Source organism: Phalacrocorax carbo, chromosome 20 (assembly GCF_963921805.1).
Source record: "Phalacrocorax carbo chromosome 20, bPhaCar2.1, whole genome shotgun sequence".
NCBI lineage: Eukaryota > Metazoa > Chordata > Aves > Suliformes > Phalacrocoracidae > Phalacrocorax > Phalacrocorax carbo.
In genome coordinates, this window is record NC_087532.1 from 4,314,249 (window position 1) to 4,340,116 (window position 25,868).

At 54.3% G+C, this 25,868-nt stretch overlaps 2 protein-coding genes across 6 annotated transcripts in view; one reads left to right on the forward strand and one right to left on the reverse strand.

Moving 5' to 3' along the window:
* Positions 1–2,996: 2,996 nt before the first annotated feature.
* KLHL17 (kelch like family member 17) lies at positions 2,997–25,724 on the reverse strand. Of its 4 annotated transcripts, XM_064470089.1 has the most exons (14): positions 25,621–25,724; positions 24,326–24,414; positions 22,555–23,427; positions 14,988–15,240; positions 14,443–14,564; positions 13,751–13,972; positions 12,578–12,694; positions 11,217–11,430; positions 10,983–11,127; positions 10,234–10,401; positions 9,786–9,874; positions 8,622–8,695; positions 7,411–7,592; positions 2,997–6,736 (listed from the first exon to the last, which is right to left on the reverse strand). In XM_064470089.1, exons 4-14 carry the CDS (start codon positions 15,196–15,198, stop codon positions 6,508–6,510), a joined length of 1,773 nt encoding a protein of 590 aa, XP_064326159.1. In that variant the 5' UTR covers positions 15,199–15,240; positions 22,555–23,427; positions 24,326–24,414; positions 25,621–25,724; the 3' UTR covers positions 2,997–6,507. The 4 variants fall into 4 exon arrangements, with proteins under 4 accessions (XP_064326159.1, XP_064326157.1, XP_064326158.1 ...); XM_064470087.1 differs by lacking the exon at positions 24,326–24,414; XM_064470088.1 differs by lacking the exons at positions 22,555–23,427; positions 24,326–24,414.
* NOC2L (NOC2 like nucleolar associated transcriptional repressor) overlaps positions 25,720–25,868 on the forward strand; it is a 59,456-nt gene continuing 59,307 nt past the window's right edge. For both annotated transcript variants that reach the window (XM_064470084.1, XM_064470085.1), the window contains exon 1: positions 25,720–25,819. In XM_064470084.1, the coding sequence (XP_064326154.1) occupies positions 25,800–25,819 (20 nt within the window). In that variant the 5' untranslated portion in view covers positions 25,720–25,799. The remainder of the gene's footprint in view (positions 25,820–25,868) is intronic.

The following is a 25,868-nucleotide window of genomic DNA, read 5'->3' on the forward strand; positions in this document are numbered from 1 at the left end:
CTTACTCACTTATGAGTCCCTTCCACACTTTCATGCGTGGAAATAGAAATAATAATAGTAAGTGGTTAACGACAATACAAAAGGTAGAAGCAGAATAAATATTTCTGCTCTATGGATTGAAAAACCCAGGCAGTATGGTCATAGGAAATGACAAACCCTTTTGTTCCATGGTGCTGCAGGTGGCTGTTAAAATGTAAACACAAAACTTAGATGCTCTGGATCGGAGGGTCCAGAGAATTCATATCGAAGAGTTTTACAAGACCTGAACAACAGAAGTCTTGGATTGCTGCCGTTCATTTGCAGTAAGCCTTGCAGGACCATGGAATTTGCAAAGAAATTGCATAAGTTAATGGGGATACCAATATTTCAGTGGGTAAAGATGACCATTCGGGTAATTATGGGTTTGTCAGTTAACACTGATTCCTAGGAAAATGATACAACAGTTGTTAGGGAGTTTGATTAAGAATCAAAGGAGGAGAACACAATTAATACAAATCAACTCGGGGTTCTGGAAATTAGATCTTGTCAAACTAATTTAATTGCTACCACATTTGAAAAAAATCAGATTTAGTTAATACAAATAATAGTGCTGATCTAAGAAATTATGATAAAGCACGTGATGTGACACATCTACGCAACATTCTAGTAAGACTCTGAAACACTACAAAGACTGTAAGAGCCACAAATCTATTTTAGAGTGGCCAGCCAGGGAGAGTCAGCAGCAACTTTGAACAGGGCCTGTTCTCTGGGAAGAGCGTTTCTGCCGGCTGCTCCAGGCAGCAGGTTTTGTCGCCAGACTGTTTCGAGTGACAGTCCAGCAGCTCCATCTTGCTACGGCAGCAGAGAGGCTACAGCGATGCAGCGAGGCTGGAAGCGCCTGCAGGGGGAACAGACCTGTGACAACCAGCTGGCAGAGGGATAACTAGAAGAGATGCAGAGAATGTGAAGCTGGAAAAGTGGAACCTAGGAACAAGGCATGTATTTTTAATGAGAAAGGTTATTTCTTACCAGAACAACTCCCAGAGGACTGTGATGGCTTTTTCAACAAGGGATTTTTTAAAACCAGGAGAGGATGTTTTCCTAGAAAATCTGTTTGAATTAAACTGTGATTTGCTCTGTGAGGTCTTATAGACATACTGGAGGTGTTAGACTCTCTCTGTTTCCATCTGCTTTGTCTTGGAACTGAAGTTACCCTTCAGTGACAAAATCAACATGTCCCCAAAGAGGTGGTTGTAGGACCAGGCAACACTTGCCCAGAGAGAGCTGCTGATAACGAACATGCCATAAAATTTCTCAAAGGCCTCCACATCTTTGACCTTTAAAAACAGCCTCTTTATCCCTCTCCCCTTTCTGTCATATAATCTATTAACCCTTCACGGCTGAGAAAAGAAACAGGACACCCCTCACAAACTCGAAAATTTTTATGGCAGGGTGCTTCTGCACAGCTCTGTTCTCTCTGCACAGCTGTGAGACAACTATCCAACAGCAAAGTCACGTCCCAGCACCTCCTGGCAGAGACCAAAAATTACAGCGAACAGCAACAACTGTGTTTTATTCAGGAAAAGTATGATTCCTCCTAAGATCCATGACTAACACGGTCAGCACTGTGACCGGGAATGTGCTGTTCCTCCAACATGTTTGTTCTAAATAAAAACCTTTCAGCTCAAAATAGTGATATAACTGCCTCTCTCCTGCAGTTATTGCAGGTCCTGCAAATAATGCATCACCTTTCTCACTGGGGCACCAGTGACACCCCGGTGGCTGGCAGGGCCGGGTGGGACCGGCCGCCGAGGGCTGGGCACACTGGTTTGCAGGGCAAACCACTCTCCCAGACCTCCGGTGCACGGCTTCCAGGAGGGCCCGAACTGGGTGGGGAAGCCGTTAGGCTCCAGGCTTTGGAAAGACTTTTACAGCACAGTAGTTATTTATAGAAGCCTGAAACAGAAGTAAGAGCCTAGAGAGCAGCAAGGAGGAGGACACGGCCGGGCTGTAGCCAAGTCTGGCATGCCTACTGTACAGCATCGCGGCTTAACTGCAGGGCTTGCGATACACACACATGGGAAAGTTCCCTTTCAGGCCCCACGGGATGTTGCCATGCAGCTTCTCGTTGCTCTTTTCACCCCCTGCACTCCCACCACTGTGAAATGGGCTTAGTATTTCCCCCCCAGGCAGCAGAGACTGGCAGAAGCCAGTGAGGGCAGCTCTGATCCGCTGCAGAGCCTCCCTCCCTGCTGCTGAATGGGGCCAACCAGCTACGCCTGCCCCCAGGCAACACCTGCCCCCAGGCAACATGCATGTGGCAGCTGGAGGTCAAGGAGAATGCTTCTCATCTGGTTTTCATTTCCACTGCAGGGGAAAGCTGTCAACAGCACTGGAGACTGGGAGTCCCAGGGAGACCAAACCAGAATTTAACGGCAGGGAAAGGTATAAATCAGTCTGCTTCTAAAGCCCCTACGCCTTGCCCGGCTGTTTCCAACACCGTCAGCGTCTTTGCCCTGCGCTTTCTCTGGGGTAGGGTGAAGGTGCACAGAGCAGTGGACAGCCCCAGCACAGCACCCTCTCTGGGAATACGGAGCACCTTCTCCACGGGACAGCAACCTCCCCGGCCAGGCACCCAGAACCAGCCAGCTGAGTGCAGGGCCGGGACCTGGGCTAAAAGCCACCCCTTTTAGCTCACCTGTGGTGCAGCGCTTCCTTCAAAGCTGCTTTGGCTCCTCTGGCCTCCTCTACTAACATCCACAACAGCAGGGTGGTCCGAAACGGCCTCCAGATGGACGCCTGTCCCTGCTCCGTGCAGGTGCCTCGAAGCGTGGAGTGGCTGCACGCAGGTGGTGCTCAGCGGTGGCTGCTCAGGCACAGACGCACTGCAGCCTGCCATGTGCACCCTCTGCCTGGCGCTCCTTCCCCACCGCTGCACAGGGCGATGCAGAGAGCAGCTCCCTGCCTCCACAGGCGTGGGGCCAGAGCAGTGAAAAGGAAGGATGCAAAAGGCAGGATCCGGTATTCATGAAAACATCTTTATTGTACATGTTGGCTTCTATTGCTTGTATCCCCTTCCCAATCCCAGGTAGTGCAAAAAATTTAGAGTAACAGAGTTCCACATAAATAAGTCAGATAACTTACAGAGAAATCAAAGTGACGATGGTTTGACATGGAGTAGACGGGGTCTGCCTACCAGTAAGGCCAAGCGAACCTCTGCCCCCACGTCGGGGCAAGCGCTCCTGCCTAGCCTTGCTGTCTCACTGCAGACCGACACCGGGGTCCCTGGGCGAAACACATCAACACACACAGCCTGGAGCCACCCGCTCAGGGATGCTCCTCTGCTGGGGAAAGCTCACATGGGAAAAATCACACAAATAACATTTTGGGTGAGACACCACTAACTAAAACTGGCAGAAAAGCCACACACAGTTGACAGTTCTCCTCCCCTCAGATAGGGTACTATGCACAGACAGACAGACACAGACGCACATCCCCGCCGAGGCCTCCAGCTCCGCGAGGGATGTGCAGCACCAGAAGCAATTCCACCCTGGGATCTCCCAGGGCAGATGCTGACACCTCGTGTCCACACAGTGTGGGTCAGGGTGCTCCGGACCCCCGCAAGCTGCCGGGGAACTATTTTGCCCTTTCCTTCCTTCTTTCTCCTATAGAGGAAAGCAGTGAGCACCTGCATAGTTAGTACATCAGAGACACAAAAGGCTCCCTCCTCCCCGGGTTTCTGCAGAACAGGCTCAGTGGTGATATTGCTCAGGACCCAACCGGCTGGCGACAGGAGTCACACTGCCTGTTTCCCTGATCCTCGGGAGGCAGGACAACATTGCATGCTATTTGTAGTGTAAATTGCTAAAGATTACAACTGGGGCCAAGGGCGCGTGGCACAAAAACTCTTCTCAGCCTGCTACATTGCTCGCTTCCCACCCGGGTTTGCTTGCCTGCCGCCCCTCAAGGCAACCGCCCCCTTTCACGCTACCGCGGCCACAGTTGGACCAAAAGTCCAACTTCTGCTACTACAGCAACTACTGCGGTAACCACTCGTTCCTTGTTTGAAACCAGCCCCGTTTCTCCCTTCAGCAGTTCCCCTCTGGCCCTGCACTGCCCCCTCCCTGCCCCTTCGGCAGCCTGGCTGGGCTCCGCTGTCCTTACGCCATTCCTCGCAGAGAGGCTTCGGCAGGACCTCGGCACCTCAGGCCACGGCCCAGCACCGGGACCTTTCACTTCTGACATGGCTGCGGGGCTTTCAGGCTGATCCTCCTTCGGAGAGGACCCTAGAGCCAGGGGCACCTTGAATGCACTGGTTGATGAGTCCAGCAGAAGACTAAAATCCTGGTGTTGCTTACAGGAATGGGAAGAAAAGGATGGAGACCTCGCTCATGCGTAGGCACACGCATGCACCCAACAGAGCAGACTTCACCGATTTCATCGTTACTTGGAACAAAGCAGATTCATGCGACCTGCTTAGGGCGGCCCTACCGCCACGTTGACCAAGAGACAACCTGCAGGAGCAGAGCCTGGACATTTGCAGGGTCCTCTGCGATACCGAGGAACGGGAGAGCTGCTGAGCTCTGACAGGCTGGGGCAGAGGCTTGACAAGCGAGAGGGGAATGAGAAGCAGGTTTAGAGTCTGTTCGAAAAGCCAACAAGGCCTCCTCAGCCTGAGAAGCGCAGACTGTCCTTGGGGAGGGGCCGGGGGGAGAAGCAGCCCAGATTTTCAGAAGCTGCTGGTAATTTCAGGTGTCCAACGTTAGGCACTGTAAGTGGGCTTGTAAAACATGCAGGCACCTGTCCAGGAGACATCACATTGCCATAAAAATTGTCTTAAGCTGGGGAGTCCCTGTCTCGTCTCCAACTCTCCTTTCACCCCAAAGAAAAGAAGAAATCCCTACCCGCTTGAAAATTTAGGCCAACACATACCATCAGAAGTGAAATCTGAACTCTGTAAATGAGAAATGAGAAGGAGCGAGGGGAAAAAGGATAAAGGAATTAGTTCAAAACAAACAGACCGTATTTCCAATGCTACATTTGAACACTATTGAGGTACCAGTGGTTGAGTCGTTCCTCTATAATGTGGAGAACACCTGATAATATGTCTCAGTTCAAGGCTCATACACACACCCTACAGCAAACATATTGAAAACACCACCCAAGAGGTTCCATGGCACAGGTGGGTCTAGGACAGGCCTGTGACTTACAGTACTAATTTATTCAACCTTTAGTTAATTAAAGTGGTTGCTTAATTGCCAGAGAGTTACTAATTGCAAATGGTCCCTTCCGTGCTTTTTCACTGTACATACGGTATCTCACACATGCACACACACCCACACATCTATAGAGAACATCTTCCAGGACACAGTCATCATCTCATCAGCAAATGAGAAAAGTAATTGCATCCCTTCTGCTGCCTTAAAAGCAGATGGGATGGGGAAAACCAGGAGAGTGTAAAAAACTAAAGGGATATGAAGTCATTAGAATTAAAATATTAGCATTCAAATAAAAAAGGCAAAAAATTAATACCCAAAAAAGTAATGCCAGGCAATCCTCCCATTTAGAAGGCTGGACTGTTCTTGTTTAAGAACTGATACCTTTCCATAAACCCAGAATCTGCTTTGCAGAGAGGGGAACAGCAAACAGGCCGATCCATTCCCAGCCAAACCGTGAACCAGGACCACGTGCAGAGAGCAGGCAGCCGCACAGTCACTTGAACCTGGGACAGCAATGGCATGGATGCAAACAAGGTCATTCGGCCCATCTGCCTGGCTGGGGACTCCCCAGAGCAACGGTCAGCTGGGATCTGAGTGAACGAGGTGAGGCCAGCTGAGTATGGAAACACTGGAGGGCTCAGGATGCTGCATCCAGTTTTGTCTCCAAACCTCACCTCCTCAAGTCCCTGTCCCTTAGCTGGGCTTCTTTTTTGTGTGTGTGTATTTTAAGGCATCAATTAGACACCATTGAGAACCATACAATGGCCTCAGAGTCTTTAACAGTGCACAACAGGCTTGGTAAAGAGTTTGGCTACAGTGACATTCAGAGGAACGGTTGCACATTCAGCCGCGTCCTTGGGAGGAGTGCTGTCCACTTCTGCCACCCCACAGGACTCCTGGAAGCCTCCAAGGCTGGCTGTGCTCGTATGTGTGGCACCGGCTGGATCACGTGAATCCAAGAAGCAGCAATGGTTTAAAGTTTCCCCTCCCCAAAGAAAATATACGCCCTTTGGGTGAGTGTCGAGATGAGTCTGAACGGAGCAGAGAGCACCCCCTCTTCTTGCCCTCTAGAAGGAGGATGCTCGCCCAGGAAGCACATTTCTAACTGCTGTGGTCGTGCTGATCCGATGTGTGCACCAAGAGTGGGGATGGCTCCGGGGGTTGACAGGAGTGCTGGGCCTGGAGTCAGCGGCCGGTACCTTGGCTCTCCTCCTACAGCGACCGGCTGCCCCGCGGGACGGGCCACGCTGGCCTAGTGCTCCGCCAGGCGCCCCTGTCCCCTTGAGGTAAGGCAGGTCCTGATTCTTTGTCAAAGGCTCGTCGAAGACACTGACAGGGTGGGCGAGGAGGGAGGCGGGAAGTTGAGGAGTTCCAGCACAGCCACCCCCACGCTGCTCCGGCGTGTGAACATGCACGAGGCTGCTACCCACTTGTTGGTACGGGGGTTGTACTTCTCGATGGAGTTTAGGCTGGAGCTCCCGTCATTGCCACCCACTGCATACAGCCACCCATCCATGGCCACCAGGTCGTGGGTGCTCCTGGAATGACCATGCAGAGACCACAGGGGTGTGAGGCTTGAACTGGGCATGTGTGGGGTGTAGGGGAGCTCAGCACCTCAGATAAACCAGCCAGAGCTCTGTCACCGCACAAAAGGGAGCGCCCAGCCTCACAAATACCTAGTGAAAATGAACTACTGGGGCTCAACAGTCGGTCAGTGGCAGAGTGCAGTATAGAGCCTCAGATCTTCCCCTTCACTCTGATACCCTCCTCCCACCAGGGAAGTGCCACGTCTAAATAACAGTCCCCAGGAGCCTAAAATCCTTGGACTTCCAAGCCTTAAATCCTCCTGCAGCCCAGCAACATCTCCTACGTGGCCTCAGCCAGATACACCACCTGGTTCTTTACGGCCACACAGACTGCCGAGCATAAATCCCTCTGCAGAAACGCCTGCTGCAGAGCATCCCTGCTCCGGCCTCCTGGCACAGGCACACACCAGTCCCCCCCAGTGCGGCAGGGAGCTGGGCTGCCTCTGTGCAAGCAGCAGAGAGCCGGCCAACCCCAGCGTTAGCCAGGCCCTGGGGCACGGTCTGCATTTTGCAGCTTGCAGTGCCAAGCGAGGCAAGGCTATCTGTGAGATGGGATCCCCGTTCCTGACTGCAGCAGCTGAGGCTCCCCGGCAGCTTGGGAGTGTGGCAGGGGCAGAGCTCCTTACCTACGGATGTTCATGGGCGCCACGCTCTCCCATGTGTTGGTTTTGGGGTTGTAGCGCTCAACAGAGTTAAGGCAGCTGGTCCCATCGTTGCCGCCGGCCACATAGAGCATCCCCTCCAGCACAGCCACTCCTGCGCTGCTCCGGCGGCTTAGCATATTAGCAATGGGCGTCCAGGTGTTGATCTGGGAAGAGGCGATGTTTGTGAGCCAGATGTACGAGTCATTTTCAATGTACCCCTGCCAACCCAGTCCTGCGATATTAGTCCTGCTCTAACCACACAGCTCCTGACATAACAGTCCTCCCCCAAGAAGACTTTTGGGGGGGGCCCCAGTTCTTTCCCTTCAACTTTCCTGCAGGAAGAGCTGCAGGCCCCAGGAGACACCTCTGCCGATGGGCTCAGGAAAGCACAGCCGCAGCTGGCAGGAGTCCTGCCATCCCAGGGGCCTGAGCACAGAGACCTCTGTCTGTCCGCTCACATAACAGCTGAATCCCAGCCCAGTCACGGGATTGAGCTGTATCTATTGTAAATCTGTACGAGTCATGACTGTGGCTTTACAGCTCATGAAGAACCTCCAGGACCTTCTCTTTGATCTTTTTGCAGCGATCTAGCCTGCTCCAATAGAGCTGTGACACCCCCGGCCCAACACATGTCCCCAGCCTGCCACAATCCTCACTAATCGCTCTGGATGCGCATGCAGCAAGGACCTCATCTGGGAGCTGGAAACAGCTCAGGGTATGAACGAGAACTGTTTTTCCTACAGAACTTGAGCTGGCCTACAGGCAACGGGGATAGAGCATGTTCTGGTGGTTGAAAATCTCAGAGAGGTGTCTTGGAGCCTGCATGGTTGAGCTGTGGCTCACTTTGCTCCGGATTGCACCCCAGATACTCTGCCCCTGCAGAAGAGCCGGGGAGGGGGCTGATACCCGCTTCATCTCGTAGTCACGCATGGTGGCTTAAGCCTCCAAGGAGGCAGGCAGGTCTGTGCTGCGCAGGCTGACATGGGCACACCTTCTGCTCTGCTGCTGCAGTGCTTTGCTAGGAAGTGGTCACATCTTAAGTTATGGCAGTGGTTTGCTACGAGACCACGTATAGCTGGTCTCTCACTGTCTGCTGAGTTCTCTAGCAACTTGCATGGCCCTCAGCTTCCTGCAGGGCCCATCAGGAGGGGAGAAGGAAAAGGGTTACCAGGCATGCTCTCTCTCATATTTACCTGGGGCTCATACTTTTCTACTGTGGCTAAGTGGGATGAGCTGTCATATCCCCCAACAGCATAGAGGTTGCCTTCTGCAAAGACAGTCACACACGCACAGGAGTTAGCTAAAGAGCATGGCCCCAGTCCCAGCACAGCCTGCCACAGCTCTTGCACAGGGTGCCCATATAGGTATCAGCTGAGCCTCAGTGCCTCCCACTCCCCAGGCAACCCAGATCCTCTCAGCAGGGCTCCTTCAGCTCCCCCTCCCCTTGCAGGACAGTGCATTGGGAAATATTCATCGAGCGATTTCTCTGCCACACTGCAAGCTTCCCAAGAGCTCATTTGCCTGCTGCTTCTTGGCCTCCTCATTATGGGAGCTGCAGGTGCTCCCCACCAGAGCAATGGGTTATTTTTAGCAGCGGCGGCTGGAGCAGGGGAACGCCAATAAAGGCTGTGGCAGGCAGAGAGGATGAGCTGGTGATGGAGGAGAGGGAACCTCTGAGTCAGCACTGAGAGCTGAAACCAGATAACAGCACCACAGGGAGACTGCACAGCAGTTCCTGGGATGGTGGGGAACAGCATGCTACCCTGGCATCCCCAGGGAGGTCAGCACCTGCGAGGGCAGAGAGTAGTACTTGCATTAACCCCATAGCCACACGAAACAACGAAGTGGCCAGCTCTCACGCTGCATCCTCCTTAAGGACAGAATCATTCAGTGCAGTCAGGAGACATCACAGCATTGCGCCTGATGTTATGACACCCCTGGCAGCGACAGTTTTGACCCCGCAGTACCGCTTGGATCATCAGTAAAAGGACTGTCCTGCTTTCATAACGGAGTAATAAGGTTGTCCCTTCCTATCCAGGGATAGGTGATCATCCACAGCCAGCCCTCTTGCCCCAAAGAAGAAGGGGCACAAAGGAGCTGAGGAACAAGTTGTGGGTCTCCTCAGGAGTTGCCTCCAGAATTTGATGAAACCCAGCTACTAAGGAGACTGAGAAGGAGGGCAGAGGCAAGGAGCATGGCAAGGCATGGCAGAGGAATGGCTGGGCTACCCAGACACACAGCTAGAGAATCTAGGAAGAAGGGGCAGCAACTAGAACAGAAGAACATGAAAAGAAACCACCAGAAATGCAAAAGACAGCCTGCACAGGAGTCAGTCAGGTCCTCATGCCATCACCCACCTAGCGTTGCCACCCGGACGTAGCGTCTCCTGGTGCTCATGGCAGCGATGGATGTCCAGGTGCCTGTCAGAGGGTCGTACCGCTCTGCGCTGCAGTGGGCAGGGACACAGGAACATAAGGTGTCACACTGGCAAAGCCCAGGTCAAAGCTTTTTGACACAGGCCCTCAGGGGCAGCTTCCAAAAAAGCTTGGGAATAGACAAGGAAAATGGAGGGAAGAACTGACAAAGGCTATGTTCTGTTGTGGCACAGGGCTACAAGATGTTTTTTTTCCCTGAAGAAACTTTGCCTGCATCAAAGACACTGGAAGACAGAGCTGGATTGCAAGATATCTACTCTGGGGCCAGTCTGTCTGTCAGGAGCAGGACTTGTGGGCTCCCCAGGCACCCAGCATCAAGGACAGTGCATGCAAGAGCACCGGAGGAGCCTGTAGCAAGGCAATCCCCTACCTGTTCAGGCACGAGGCCCCATCGTACCCCCCAGCAGCATAGAGAAGCCCGTGAAGCGCTGCTACACCCAGGCAGCTCCTCCTGGTGCCCATGGACACCTCAGGTTGCCAGGAATTGGTGACAGGATCATAGGACTCCACTGTGGCCAGATCAGAGGTCCCATCGTAGCTGTAGGGGAAAAAAAGAGAGAACAGGTAAGAGCTGGGAAGTCCGAATTGCAGCTGAGCCTGTGGGCTGGTCCTACAGCTCTGGAGCCGATCAAGAGCCTTGGGTGCCAGTCACCACCCCTTCCCTCTCCCCCCTGCCCAGCTTCCTCAAGACAAAGTGCACTAAAGCTGGAATTGCAGAGCCCTTAGCTGAGCTCTCCTGCAAAGAAAGTAGGTCTCGGAGGGCCCCCACACCAGGGTAGAGGTGGGCTGGGGAGTTAGCAGGCTCTTAACAGCCTGTAGCGTAGTGCTAAGGCAAACGGGAGGAACCAGCGCAAGTCCAGGATGTAGCCACCACCAAACAGAGAGGGAGCAAACTCACTGCTCGAAATTGCAGGGGCAGGGAAGTAGTTTTCAGTTGCTACTCCTGCAGTTAGTAACCCAGAGATACTGGATTGCTTCATCGGGAGGCTGGCCTGGGAGGTTCTGCTGGCCATCTCTGCTTCCAGAGCAGCTCTGTGCTGGTCTCATCACACGCTCTGTTCGAGGCTGCTAAAGGCATCCCTGCCAGCTCCCTGTGCATGGCTCCCGTGCCCTCCTTACCCGCCCACAGCATACAGCTTGTTCCCAATGGCAGCAACGCCCACTCTGGCCCTGCGAGTCGACATAGAGGCCACCATGTGCCACCGATCCGTCCGCGTGTCATAGGCCTCGCAGTCCCCATGGATGGCGAACAGGCTCCCCCCACCTGCGCACGGGATGGCAAACAGAGCAAACAACAGTCTGAGGCCCTGGGAAAGGGGTTTGCGTGTACGTGAGCGTGTGGCAGGGCCTTACCCACAGCAAAGAGCACAGTGCTGGCCCCCTCGCAGCGCCGCGGCCTCGTCCTGCTGTTGCTAAGGACCCCTCTCTGCTCCGGCATGAGGTGGTACTTGAGGGCTTCGATCAGCAGGTCCTTGCACTCCGAGTGATGCCGCACCAGCAGCTCTGTGTCCACATTGCTCATGAGGAAGTCCCGGCTCAGCAGGGGCAGCCGCACGCACTTCATAAGCTGAGGGGAGAGGAGTTGCACCCCATCGGCAGGGTGGGAAGGGTCCATCCCAGTCTACACATCTCCCCTGCAAACCTTGGGGACCCTGGAAAGGCTGACTCCACCTGGAGATGTCATCCTGCTCACTTGGCAGGACAGGCACCCGGTGACAAAGGGCACCAAAGCCCAGGCAGCAATTCATCCTTAACGTCTCTGCAGAGCCCTCAGCCTGGCCAAGACATGTCCCACAGCCACCCCAGATCCCCACCTTGCCCTCTGCCAGTACCCACATTCTCTTCCAGCACTCATGCTACACGTAATCCTTGCTGCGGGGCTGCAGAGCCCAGACACCACCTCCCTCTGTGCAGCACGCCGCATGTTGCCTGCATTGTCCACAGGAGGGATGTTTGAGTGCACACAACCAGCAAAGGTGGAGACAGAACTTCCCTAGGGTCAAGCCCTGTCGTAGATGGAAACCCAGGGGAAACCCTCAGAGTCTTCCTCACCCTGCCCCATCTCAGTCCCAGCCTTTGGAAGGACACTTAAGGATGCTTCCTCCCATAGCTCCCACCCATGTCTCCCTTGAAGCACGAGAGCAGCAAGATGACAAGAAGCAGGGGCTGCGGAAGACATGGACAGCCTCTGCTGCAGTATGAGGCTGCATCCGTGAGAGGGTGCCCACCCTGTGCCAAGCACTGGCAGCCCCCCAGGAGGGGGCTTAACCATGTCTTCTCCAGTTGCACCTTTGGCAGGCAGGAGGCTTGCAGATCCAAGGTGCAGATGCAGAGAGACAAAAGCAGGAGTTAAAAGAAGTCCCTGATCAAATTTGCCTGAAGTTTTGTTTCAGGATGCATACGAAAGCTCAGGAAGGCTGCAGCCAGGGCTGACCTCTGCTGTTGCCCACATCCTCCCCAGAGCTCTGCATGCCCAAACTGCCAGGGGTCAGACAGGCCACCCCCCTCAGATTTGTCAATAGCCTGGAGTTCACTCTGTGAGACCAAACTTTCTCAGCAACACCCCCATCTACAACTGGACTGGAAGTGGGGTGGCAGGGACGTGCTGTCCCTGCCCTCTGGCCACCCAGCTGCTTCCTGCAGCTGTGTATCCACCCAGACCGGGCACTCAGAGCTGGTGGGTAGAACCAGGCCACCTTCCCCATCAGACTCACCCTGGGGACATGCTGTCTTCTGCTGTCCACATCATGTTTGACCCAGCTGAGCACAGCCCGGTACACCTCCTCCTCTGATGGCACATTGAGGCTGTCACTAGAAATGAGGTCCAGCACCTGCAGAGCAGTGTGGAAAGGGCAAGTGTCGGTTGGTATGGTTTGGGAGGAAAGGACACATTCACACCCCCGGGTAACTGGCCCAGCAGAACAGCACTGCCAGAGGCAGAGCCCCGGCCACCTGCAGATGCTGGCCATTGAGGGGTGTACAGCTACTCTCTTTCACTGGACACAGAAGGATCCAAAGAGCAACTGGGTCCCCCAGACCAGGCAGGTGCAGCTGTGCCTCCCCTCTCCTCGCAGCACTGATGTGGAGACAGCTCTGCCCTCGATCATCCTCCTTGGCTCATTTCCCCCCTTCTGTGTCTGAACCTGCTGCAACGCCTGACACTTCCAATCAACACCAGCGAGATCAGGCAGATGACTCTGCTTGCATGCATTCCTTCAATATTTCAGGGTATAGAGCCAGGTGCCCTGGCTGTTCCCAGCACACTCACTTCACCTGCCAAGGACAACGTAGTTGGAGCAAGTGGAGATACGTACCCGCCTCTTGCTGCCACGCACCCCACTGCCCTGAGAATGGGTGAAGGGAAGCATCTGTATCCTGGTGAGGGACGGTACAGGGTCGGGTGATGCAGAGCAAGGACTGGGAACTCCTGCTGGCCAGGGCCCAGCACAGCACGCTGCAGGCAGCAATGAGCCAGGGGCCACGCTGGCACCACAGGAAGAGCAGCAGGTAACATTAGCTGAGCTCTGAATTAAACATCACAGCTACGTGACCAGGGCAGCCAGGACTTATTCCTTGACCTGTGCCCCCAGAGAGAGGAGAGTGGGCTCAGAGCTCATGTGGCAAGCACCAGTGACAGCAATTATCCTCCGCACTACCCTCCCATCCCTATTTCACATGGGATTAAGCTCATGCTCTGACAGCACTCTTCCCACGTATTGTCTCTCCATTGTGCAGAGAGGACCAAAGCACAGAATCTGAGTACATTCCCCTGCCAAACCCTGTCCTCTCAGTGAAGGTTGCTTGGGTTCTTGACACTGTGCCTTCCAGGACAGAGCACAAAAAGCCTTGCCACACTCATACCTTCACACTCCCCATCAGGACCTCACCTGTTTAAGAGGCAGCAACATGAACTCCTCTGTCTTGGACACCTCCACGAAGTGCTGGAGGACGTACTTGTGCGCAGACTTGAGGAGGTCGCTGCAGGAGTGCGTGTCAGCAAAACCCCGGATCCCCAGGCAGTTGGATGGATCGAGCTGGCTGAGTAGGAACTTGCAGCAAGCATCCCGCACACCATTGAGCTGAAGCAGGCTGGCAGCAGGAAGAAGTGTCTGGCAGTGGAAAAGAATGGGGGAAAAAAGAGTTTCCAGAGCAAGGAAACCATTTTCACCCTCATCTCAGTGCAGGTCAATAACAGAACAGGCTTACTGAGCACCTTCAGGCACACAAGCACATAGAGGACAAAGCATTCTTTGTTTCCAACAGGACTAATCTAAAGAAGAGCTGAAAAGGACACCCGTAACTCCCCACGGGGCCAAGAAATGGCAGGAGAACAGCAGACGCTCAGGACTAGACCTAGCTATTGCATAGTGCTTTGCGGAGCCCTCCCCAGCCACAGCATTTGCAGGAGCCACACCTCTGGGCACGGAGGAGCAGATGAACCCCCGACCACTGTTAGGTGCAGGTGCCATCACAGAACAGCAGCTGAAAGTGCTGAGCAGAGGGAGAGAAGAGCCCCCAGGATGTAAGTCTCATACAGAATGGTTTTGTAGAGAAGAGAGATTTGGGGGGAAGCTCCTACCTGCACATTCCCCTCGCCCACCACAATCTCAGCCGTGTAAGCGTATTGCACCAGCTGCTCCAGGGCCTGTGGGTCAATGTCGTGCAGCGTCACGTGCGTCTGGCGGCTCTCACTCATCTCATCTGGGGCAACACAGACACTAGACATGAACAAAGTCCTACAGCAGGATTGTTTCCCCTCGGAAAGACTTGACCATGCATGGAACAAGTCACATCCACCTCCACAGCCTAGCATCACAGCCCAGAAAGGTCTCCTGCTCACCTCTTAGCAAGGAGAAGCAGCAATATATTCTAGGGAATGGGGTCCAAGTCTGCAGGATGGGCTTCAAGATACCTCTCCTGGGGGTTACGGGCAAAGGGCTTCATGCAAGGGAGCCAAATGAGGAACATTACTGCACTTGCTCACAGAGATGATATACAGGCATCCTATTTCCACAGGGTATGGCAGTGAGAATAGGGAGAAGGACAGAAAAGGGAGTTTGCAGGAAAGAGAGGGTTGGAAGGGCAGGGAGACCCTGGCCATGGCGAAGAGAGGACACTACTTGCTTGTGAACATGGCGTGGAAGTACGGGCTGCAGGACGCCAGCACCACCTTGTGGGCCTTGATCTCCTTGGTGCCCACATGGAGCACAATGTCGCAGAGCAGCCCGCGCTGACGCATGCGGTTCATGCACACGAAGGCATCGTGATAGTGTCGCTTGGAGTTGTGGGAGATGCTGTGGCCATCGCGGTTGAGGAGCTGCACACCCCCTTCCATGGCTGCAGGTGGTTGATGGTGGGCTTTCCCTTCTCAGCGGCACTGGCATGAGGGAAAACCAAAGTGTTACCCAGGCAGGAATAGCTCTAGCCCCAGACAATTCCCAGAGCCCAGAAGTATGCCCGTGCCACTGCTCAAAGAGCCTGCACAAGAACAGCTCCTGTCTAACCAGCCAGGGAAACATCATCCTGCTCATAAACCAGCGATGGGGAGGAGACAGTCCCTGGAAGAAGACAAGCAATGCAAAGTGGTGCTGAGACTCTTCTCTGTTCTGTGACACTCACTGCTTCCCAGCTGGATTGATGTCCTCCTCACCTGCCTTCAGAAGGGTACCGCTCTACAACGTATGTGCTTACACTGGTTTTCCTTGAAGTTGCACCATCTCCAAATCCCCCTAACAAGGTGCGTTTCCACGCACTATCAGCAGAAGCATTGATCTCAGAAGGCTCACCAGGGCATGCCAGTCCTGCATTGATCAAACACAGCTTAAACTGACCACTAGAGACAGCGAACATGACAACCCTGATTAGCCAAAACAAAAAAATAACCAGGGAATCCCACATCCTAAAAGGCAAGAGTGATGTTACGGACCACAGCTCTTCGACTGGTGGCTGTTCGCTTCCAGCTTCCAGAAGATGCACCTGCTTTCAAAGGTAGGCTCAAAGAGCTGCTGTCTTTCCCGTGCCCGCACAATTCAGGATAAGGCAGAGGGCGAAGGCAATTGAAGCACAGAGCTCTACAGTCCCAGTACAGAAACCTGCAGACCTGGGATTCGACTCTTCCTGCCATTTTATATTTCAAGCCTCTTTTTGGACAGAGGCTGGGGATTCCAGGTGGTCAGAGAACAGGGTCCTGGTCTCCACTTCCCCCCAGCATCCTCTGCCCAGGCATGTCCAACCTCACCACAGCCTCAAGGCTGCAGCAAACAGCCCTGCTCCAGCACCGCGGACTCCTGTTCCTGCGCTAGCCTAGCAGGCAGTGTGGGCAAAGCAGAGCTCCTAGATCTCCCTGGAAGCAGCCCTGGCTGAGACCCTAGCTGTCCTTCCAAGAGGTAACTTTGAACTTCAGGTGGTTTTTGTTTCACAAGGCTCGCAGGAGGGACAGACAGCAAAGAACAGAGGTGCTGATCGGGCGGCTGGGACCCAACGCAGAACTCGGTCTGCACGTACGCGCCACGGCGCGCGCAGCGGGACAGTCCTTCCATACATCTAGGACAGCCCAGGCAGGGAGCAGGAGTATGAACTTGATCGGCTTGCAGAAAACAAAAATTGCCTGATCAAGGAATAAGGAAATTTATTTGTGCAAAGATGTTTTTTCCTTCCATCCTCCCTGCATCTAGGCTGCTCACAGTGTTCGAAAGGTGTTTGAATGTCTCCCTGCCAGCAGCACCCAAAGGAAAGGTGGGGGAGTGAAGACAGAATGACTGAGCAGCAGGAGGAAGAAGGGGGAGGGATCAGGAGGAAAAAAGCAGCTTGAAGAAAAAAAGCCTGCGTGCTGCACTCGTGCGCCTGCCCCCGCATCCCTGCGGCGAGAGAATCCCCTCAGCCTCTGTGCTCCTCACGACACCTACACATTGCCAGCCGTGCTGAGCCTAAAAATAGAAACCCACCATGCTGTGCCTGCTCAGCCACGAATGCAGCCATCTATTCATTTTTAAATAGCAATTGTATCATGTACTAGAGTCTGGAGGAGGAAAAAAGATGAATAAACATCTTTCCTGAGCAGGAGAGAAGCCTGCAATGTCCTCTTCTATTTGCATCATCCCGCGTGATGTGAGATTCCTCATATCTCTGTCAGCGGGGAAGACTCACGGGCACACAACAAAGGCAATACCTCTTGATGCTTTCCAGCAATGAGAGTAGGATGCCATTGCGCCCTTGACAGGAAAGAAGAGCCCATGAGTTAACCGGCCTTCTCCTCCCACACCCCTCAGCTGAGCTTTTCAGAAAGCTGCAACATCCCTAGGACACCCTCGTGTGTGGATATTGCTGGATGAGAGGTGCCCGCCTGAAGGTGGTTTATAATTATTAGCGTCTACCTGGGCTTAAGAGCTCCTTTCCCAGACCTGGTTTAGTGGCAGAGAGTGGACGGTGCTTTCTAGCCTTTTTTTTCCCCTCCCTAGCTGCAAGCCCGAGGCTTTTCCTGATCTGCTCGAGCTGGTTTATCTTTTTAATACGCTGCTGAGCATACTTCTCCCCATCAGTATTGAAGTCACGCCCCAGATCTAATTGAGAGCACTCGCCTCACCCCTCCTGGGCTCTGGTAGCAAAGGATGGGAGCTCTTGGCTCTACAGCAGTGGGAGGACTTGTGGGGGACACTGCAGGACAGGACAGAGGAGCAGGGAGAAGATGGGACTGCTTCTCATTGCACTCTGAGGCCGATGAGAAAAGGTTCGCCGCCCCAGCCAGGCGGGGGGTAGCACACAACTCGGCTCCAGCGGTCAGGGGAGGGACACGGAGGGCACAACAGACTGAAGGTTGCTGTAGCCAATGCATTAGCATCACAGTAATCAAATGCATTTCCAAAGAGGGTCGGAAGTGCTGGGCTGTTTTCCCAGCCCTGCAACTGAGTCATTGCACAACTCTGGGCAAGTACAAACGCAGAGTGTGACAAGGGTGACATTATCTTTCCTTGCAATGATTCCCATGGCCAAGAGATAGAGGCCAGCTATTGCTCACTGCCCTCTCCACCCACACCCCCTGCTGTCACCAGCGAGGGCTGGCATGCACCTCACAGAGCTCTGAAGAGCTCTACTTGAAACACCACCGGTGCCTCCCTCGCCCACGCTGGTGTGCGGCACCCCGACCTGCACCACCGCTGTGTCACTCGGTCTCTGACGTGGCCGAGCAGGGCCAGACGGAGATGCCATCCCAGCCATGGGGCTGCACCAGGGGACAGGCCACAGCTGACCCGACCCACAGCTGCAGGCAGCCTGAACCAACTCCGTGTGATGGTTTTTTGCTGCAGCAGGTCAGCCACCCACCAGCCACCTCGGGAAAAGCTTCCCATCCTGAAGCACTGGGAGCTGTGGCTTGAGTTTGGCCAAAGGCTTATGGCAGGTACAGCCCCACTCCATGTGTCCCCTCTGCTCTGCAATAACTCGTTCCCATCAGAGCTCTTTTGCTTTAACAGGTTAAAATATAATCAATGGGGGAAAAGGGAAAGGACACCCCACTGCTCCTTGTGCTGCTCCCTGTGCCTGAACTCAGCCTCACTGGCAGCACTAAATATTCCTTATTTCCTTGTAAAAATCTCCTTCATTCCCAGGAAATTAAGGTCTATGAGCACCGCTAAGATATAATTAATGGAGAACAGTGCCTGGACCACAAGAGACAGTAAAGCAGTGTCCAGAGCTCCAGCGGAGGGAAGTAAATACAAACCCACTTTTGTGGAGCATGTAGCAGCATGAATGCACGTGTTACGCATCAGCTATAATGGATGCAGTGGCTGACTTGTAATAACTCTTAGGTTATGACAAAAAAAAAGAAGGCGTTTGTTTGGCTCCTATGCGACAGAGCGTGGCCATGCATAACAGCTCTGTTAATTAATGCAAATGATCCCTGCCCAAAGGGAGGTCTGTTCTCTTTGCACAAAAAACCATATTTTGCTGAGAGTGAAAAGAAGCGTGCTAAGCAATAAATAGGGAACGGAGTATCCTCCAGGGAAAAGTTCAGAGCCTGCCCTTTCCCCAGGAAGGCCCTGGAGAATGGCTTTTTGTTGACAGCCTGGATGGAGATTTTGTGTCCGCCAGGCTAGCCAGGAGACAGCAAAGACACATCCTGTACAGCTGGTCAGATGCTGGGGACGAGTCTTTGCTGTGGATAAGGTGACATCCCCTACTCTAAGGCATGACGTGCCCTAAGGCCTGATGCACAATCATGCTTAAATCCGTCACTTCCACATGTGCCCTATTCCTATGTTGATATCCCAATACCTCTTCTGGAAGAACAGCTACAAAGCCCTGTTTTGTGCACAGCACTGCATCTCCCACAGAAGTGCTGCCATTAGACCTTCAGGTTAAGACATTAAGTCCTCGCTGGCACTCACCTCTACCCCGGCGTGTCCCGGCACTAACAGAGCGGAGGGCGGCACAGGCTCGGTCAATAAGGTGGCACCATGTGGCCAGTTTCCCTTTCAGAGGAGCTGTTCCCCCCCTTCCTTGGCATTGGGGGTCCATCTCCCAGGCACAAAGTCCTCTTTTAGCCGACAGACCCCCTCTGGCTCTGTCCCCAGGCGGGAGGGGGCTGCTGGCAGCGCTGCTCTGGTGTGCCCAGCAGCTTCAGATCTCCATCCCGAGCGGCACAGCCAAAGCAGTGCCCTGCACAACAGCACAGCATAGCTCATCCAGGGTCAGAGCGACAGCCCTGGGGAAGAAGGAGCTTGGTGGTGGAGTCACAGGCAGGAATCACAGCTTCCAAGTGCATCTCCCTCCTCCCTACACTAGAAATCAGAATTCATATTTTTAACCCCTCTGAGAGGAGCCACAGGCCACTTGCCAGTAAGCAGCCTCCTGCAGTTCAGCACTCCCCCAAAGCACTGAAATGTGCAATACACATTAAAGCTCAGGGCAGGATTAGACCGGGGCAGCCTAAGGGAGCACAGGCAAGCCCCTGCCCAGCTGCGGGGGTTGCACACAAGCACAAGTAGCTTCTTTCCTCCTGGGAGCAGGGCTGGGAAGAAGACGTGCTCCTGTGTTCTCTTCCTTCCCTTCCACAGTCAGAGGACACGAACAGCTGAGCCGGCAGCAACAATAGCTGCTGTTGTGCTATTGCGAAGTAAGACCACTAATACAGCTCGTACCAGCATCCAGAGATGCAGCCGAGTGCACCGCAGGCCTGCAAATTTTCACCTTCCTCGCTGCTTTGTGGAGGCCCCGTTAATTCGGCTGAGCTACCCCTTTTATTGAACCTTGTCCATGAGTCTGAAGCCTGCATCCAAAGAAAAGCTGTGAACTACCAGATGACTAGCAGCATTTTTGCATCAGTAATCCTCTTGCAGTAGGCATGTCTAAGACACCAGGGCTGTTTTCACAAGCTACAGCAGATAACACACTACCTGCCCTTACACCTCAAACTTAAATATCCCAAATTCTTGCTTCTTTCAGAGGGCCTGGCACTGCCCGTTACAAAATACATTGCATTCCTACCTTTCCTGCTCCCTTCCACACAATAAACACAATCAAAGAGGGTTGGAAATCATCCAGTTGTATATGCCCAGGACTCAGATGCAAAGCAAGCACTAAATCTAGGCAATTGTCCCCACCAGGACCTGTCACATTAGCGTCACTGATACGGACAGAAAATGCTATCTCCCTCAACGCAATACTTTGGGGTTCAGTCCCTCCTCAGCCCATCTAACACTTCACCTGCATCTAGGGAATTCAAACAGACACCAACAGTGTGCAGCAGCTCACATTCAGTCTTTTTAATACAAGGTTAATTGTGTGTTCAGCCTAGAAGAGCCAGCAATTGTGAGGAAGCAGAGGGACCTAATGTTTCAGGAGCAGCAAGTGAACTAGATGCTCTGAACTGCAGGTCCAGTCGTCGCTACTGAGATGGATGATTTACAGCCGTGCCTATACAGAGGTCAGGACTGCAAATATCGATGGAAATGTGACTTAACATGGCAAGGGGAGCTGTCATTCCTGGCACCAGCTCTGCCTTCCGAGGTGGCAGGAGGGATGGCAGAATTAGGAAGCTGGCAGTTTCAGACAGCCAGACTGAGGACTCGGACACCTTGCACCCCTCCGCCAGCTCCCAATGGACATGGCAGAGGACATGAGCATGCCAAGAACACACAACTGGGGTGAGCTGCCAGGAAAGGGTAGGAGCACACACCTCAGCCCCAAACACTTCTCTCTACCTCCTCTTCTGCTCCCGCTGCCAGCACTGCCCCTGACCATGTCTGCCTTCTATTCCCCAAGCCCCCTGCTATGGACGGGAGGGCAAGGCATGTGCTGCTCCTGCCGATCGGTGGAATTAATCTGCTCTGAGCTAGCCTCAAGGCAGCACGGGGCACCGCAGACAGCGCTGAGTCTGCAGGACCGAGAATCCCCAGCTCTCAGTAGGGTTTGGGTTTTTTTAATGAATTAGGCATAACTGACACGCACTGAATCCTCCTGTCTAGACATCTGCAGAGAAGTGACAAGCTGCCAGAGAGGATGTGGAGCCTCAGCAAGGGGGTGGGGAAGACGGGGGAAAACTGCACACAGTTGCCAGCTCTACAGCACAGAGACAGCGCTGGCTTCAGGCAAGAAGGGCATTCAGCACATTGACCTAGTCAGTGTCTTTCAGCAACTCAGTGGGTTGTAATCAATCGGCTCCAGTGCACCCAGAAGGCTGGAGGTCTTTTCTAATTAATGCCTCTCTCCCCATCACTCCTGGGGAGTTCTGTTTGGAAACTCAGCTCAAAGTTGCTCTCAGTTACCCCAGCTCATGCTCAGAAGTGCTTTAGCTGAGACAGGAAGGAGCGCAAGGCAGAGCCCCAGTGCCTGCACCGGGACATTCCCACACCTGGAAGGGATAAAGCGTATCCAGCCTGCTCAGTGCCTATCTGGGTACACAATCTTCTCCCTCTCTCATGCACACTTTGCAAAGGCGGCAACTCTTCCTGCAGACATCTGCAAATACAGCTTTTGCCTTTAGTGTTTTGCACACAGGGGAGCACAGCAGCTCCAAGCAGGACTCCATGGTTGAGGGATTTAGAGGCATCTGTGCTAATATTTGGGTCACTGTGTAATCGGTTATAAGGGTTAGGACCCAAATAGGTTTACGACTGCTGAATTCCCAGGTTAAGAAGAAACGAGAAATGGAAACTAATTCATGCCTTGAGATGCTCAGCAAAATGTGCAGGTCTCCAGCTGCACTGGGATTAGACAGCAGTTCCTACAGTCCAGCACAAAGCACATCAAAATCTAAGCAAATGGAGCCCTTTGCCTCTGCCAAGGACTGGAAATGTGGGTCATGTCCTAATTCCCCCCTCCCACTGTCCCCCAGCAGACACAGGAGAGGAGCTACTGTCGCATCCATTGCTATTTTATGGCACAAGCATTGTCAAACCTCTACACACAGGCATCAAGCAAGTCTCTCCAGGCAGCAGAGTGATATTTAACAGCTTCAGCTGCACTATCCATCACTGTGGTATTCCTGATCTCCCACTAGCCTCCCCCATGACAGACATTTCTGTCCTCAACTCATTTTTCAGACAGGTAAACAGACAAGACGAGAGTGCTCAGGTCACTGGAGGCAGCCCGTATCAGAGGATCTCAACGTTCTGGGCTCCAAGACTTGCTCAGGAGCTCCCTGACAGCAACATCCATGGTCAGCAGCTATTCGAAGAGGGACTGTGCCCTTTACCTGTCCGCTGTGCGAGGGGATGGTGTCTCAAGTAGTAGGTGGCAGTGGGCCAGTTCAGCGGCTGTTACCGCTCAGCAATACCCTGACGTGAGACGAGAGCGATGGATCTGGTGAGGCTCAGCACGAGCTACCACTTGGCTTCTAAAGGGAAATTGACTCCATGACATGAGGCAGTGTGGCCTTGTGGCTCCAGCAGTAGGGTAGGAAAGAAGGAAAAAGCACTTGGGTCTGCTTGCTGCAGATGGCCAGTAGAGATGGATAAGCCAGGGAACAATGCTGCTGCTGATGCCCCGGGAAGCACTGCTCATGACTGACTCTCCGAACCAGGAGGTCACCAGCAGAAGTCACCAGCTGCACCCTGGCCCTATCCCTTTTGCAGAGACTGCACGGCCCACGCCATATTTACGGACAGCTTACAGAGCCTCCTACCAGCCTCGGCCGTAGCGTGGGTTGCCAATGTAGATGTACCAGACCGTGTAAGCAGATCTGCATTTCCTCTTCTGAACGAGCTCAGTGCTTCACACTGTGGAGCAGTGGGAGCCTGTTTTCAAGCCAGCAAACAATTAAGAGAATTCCCTTACATTTTCTTGCAGGCAGCAGCATGGGCCACATACATGAAAACTGAGCTATGAGGAGCATGTGACATAATGGCCTTGAGTTTGCTGGTACACTGGGGGCCTGCCAAGGCCAGCGGGTCCCAGAGCCTGGGAATTTCAACTGAAGGAGCTTGAATTCCTGTCCCTGAGGGGTCACATCCTTTAGAGAAGGCAGTGTGGTTTGCAGCCAGTTCTAAGCAGGCCAGGCGGAAAGGGAGAAGCCTCTCTTGTTATCAAGTCCAGCTTGCCTAAGGGTTTGGAGGCAAGACTCCAGCACCTGGGAAAATACAGAAGCCATCACTGAGACTTCAGCATGGCTGGCTGATTTTTGAGCTGCTGAGCCCGCAATGCAGCAAAGCAAGACCAGAACCCAGAACAGTCTCCCCAGCAGATCTCCAGTCTTCAGAGCATGCCTGCTTTGGCTTTCACGTGCTGCTCCATCTACAGAGACCCACACTGATGCTGATAAAAGCAAGGGCAGATGGCCACCAGATGGGCTGGCAAAGAGGTTCCATTGCCACCCTCACCAAGCTGACCTTAGCTGACAGAAGGCATAGGGGACCATCCTAGTTACCCAAGCCGCTAAAGAGCAACTCCATTTGGATCCTAGGCTGTCAGGCCGAGAAAGCAGGTGGCTGTTACGCCTGCCAGCTCCTGTTCCGCTCTGAATTAGATGCTATTTGCTGGGATTCAGGAGTCAGTCAGTTCTCAGGAAGGAAACTCAGATCTTTACACTCAAGATCCCCAAGAGTCTTAGTCACTGCCATGCTGAATAAAGTATTTCCAGCAGATGCTCATGGATCAGGAAAGAAACTTGGGCTGCAGAGGGGAGAGATTCCACAGAGGCGATTGCTTGGCTGTAGTGATCGTAACCAAAAGGCTATTGGACATTGAAGCGTTAGCAAGCCACGTAACAGTGAACTTGTAACAAGCCAGCACCTCCTGGCGCAAAATGCTAGCACACAGACATCCCAAATCTGTTGTGGAGGCCTCATCACTCCTCCCATCCTTAAACGCAGCTCATGCCTTCGGACCGTCCATTCTGAAAAGGGGCATTTCAGCTATGCCCTGTCCTAGGGGCAACAAGTTACCTGCATCAGCCTAGCATACCTGGAGACTGTCAGGATCAAAAGCACCCAAATATCCACATGTTGCTGAATCACTCCAGAACTAACCTCCCTCCTTGCGATCTCCAGCAACGCAGAGTGCCTCAAGATAGCGCTCATCGGACAGCAGCCATTGAAGTCAAAGCAGAGCAGGTTTCCTTTACAGAGAGACCCCATAAAAACAACGCCACTCTTTCTGCAGATTTCTAGCTTGGCACAAGAGTCCGGTCAGTCGGTGGCTGTGAACTGACACACAGAGAGCGGGGCACCCACCCAACCGCTGCCTTTCTTCCTTGCTGTAGAGAAACCGAGGTCCCAGGGCCAGCGCTCCTTGCAGAGGGAGGTGTTGGCTCGGCCAGCAGAACCAAACCAGCTGCCTGCCCTGGCCTGCTGCTCCCTAGGACCACCTCCACAAACAGAGATGCTGTAGCTCGAGGAGAGCTCTCTGCCCTAATGGTCACTGCAGAGGCCAGAAAAAAAGCTGCCTTTTACTTCCACCCCCAAGTTACCAGAAAACCCGAGGCAACGTTTCTCCCTGTGCCCTTCAGCTCCCCCACAGCCAACGATACCAAACAGCCCGTGTGCTTCCACTGAGGATAAGCAAAAGCGCAACTGTCAGAACCATTCCGCAGCTGTTCCCTGGGCCCCAGCATCTCGCCAGGCTGTAAAGCTGCAGCTTTTTCCTTTACCAACGGGATGGCTTCACCACTTGGCAAAGGACAGGGAAGGAGACCACGCTTAGCCCAGGAAGGCTGCCGGCCTCGGCCCCAGAGGGATGCCGGGGTGCAGGGAGCGGGGCAGCAGAGGCAGCCCCTCCGAAGCGGCATCGGTTGCTCCCCCAGATGCGCTGCGTTGTACCCCGACAGGCAAACTTGCTCTCCGAGCAGGGACCCGCCGCCAGCACCAGCTGCGGGGAGTGATGGAGGGCTCCACCGGAGGGTCCCCCCGCCGCCGGTCTCCCCCTCCCCGCCCCGGTACCCCCTCCGGCTCACCCGCCGCCGAGACGAGACCCCCGGTCCTTGCCCGGTCCCGCCGCTGCCTCCGCGGGGTGAGGGAGGGGACGGAGCAGCGGCAGGGCCGTGCTCCGGGAGTACTCACGGCTCCGGTGGCAGCGATGGCCCGGCCGGGACGCGGGATGCTGCGGGGCGCCGTTATACCGGCTGCTGCCGGCCCCGTGGCGGGGAGACGGCGGGGAGACGGCACCGGCACCGGCACCGGGACGGCCGCTACGGCTTCCTCCCTCACCCGGAATAACCCCGCCGTGCGGGAGCTGCCCTAGGCTCGATGCCCCCCCCCCCGCGGTTAAATCCCGCCGCGCACGTGTCACCGGGGGAAGGGGAGCTCGCCCCGCCCCGCTCACTTACCGGGCGCGGGAGCCCGTCCTGCGGGGGTGCGGGGACACGCGTGGCACCGGCCCCGCTGAGGCAGCCCGCGGCCCGGCCGGGGGGAGCCGGAGCCGGGGGCGGGCCCGGGGCCGGGCCCGGCCCGCCCCGCGGCACGCCGGGAGCGGAAGCGGCGGCCGCGTTGGAGCGAAGCGGGCAGCATGGCAGCCGCCGGCAAGAGGTGAGCGGCGGCGGGGCCGGGCCGACAGGGATCCACATCGCGGGGGTTC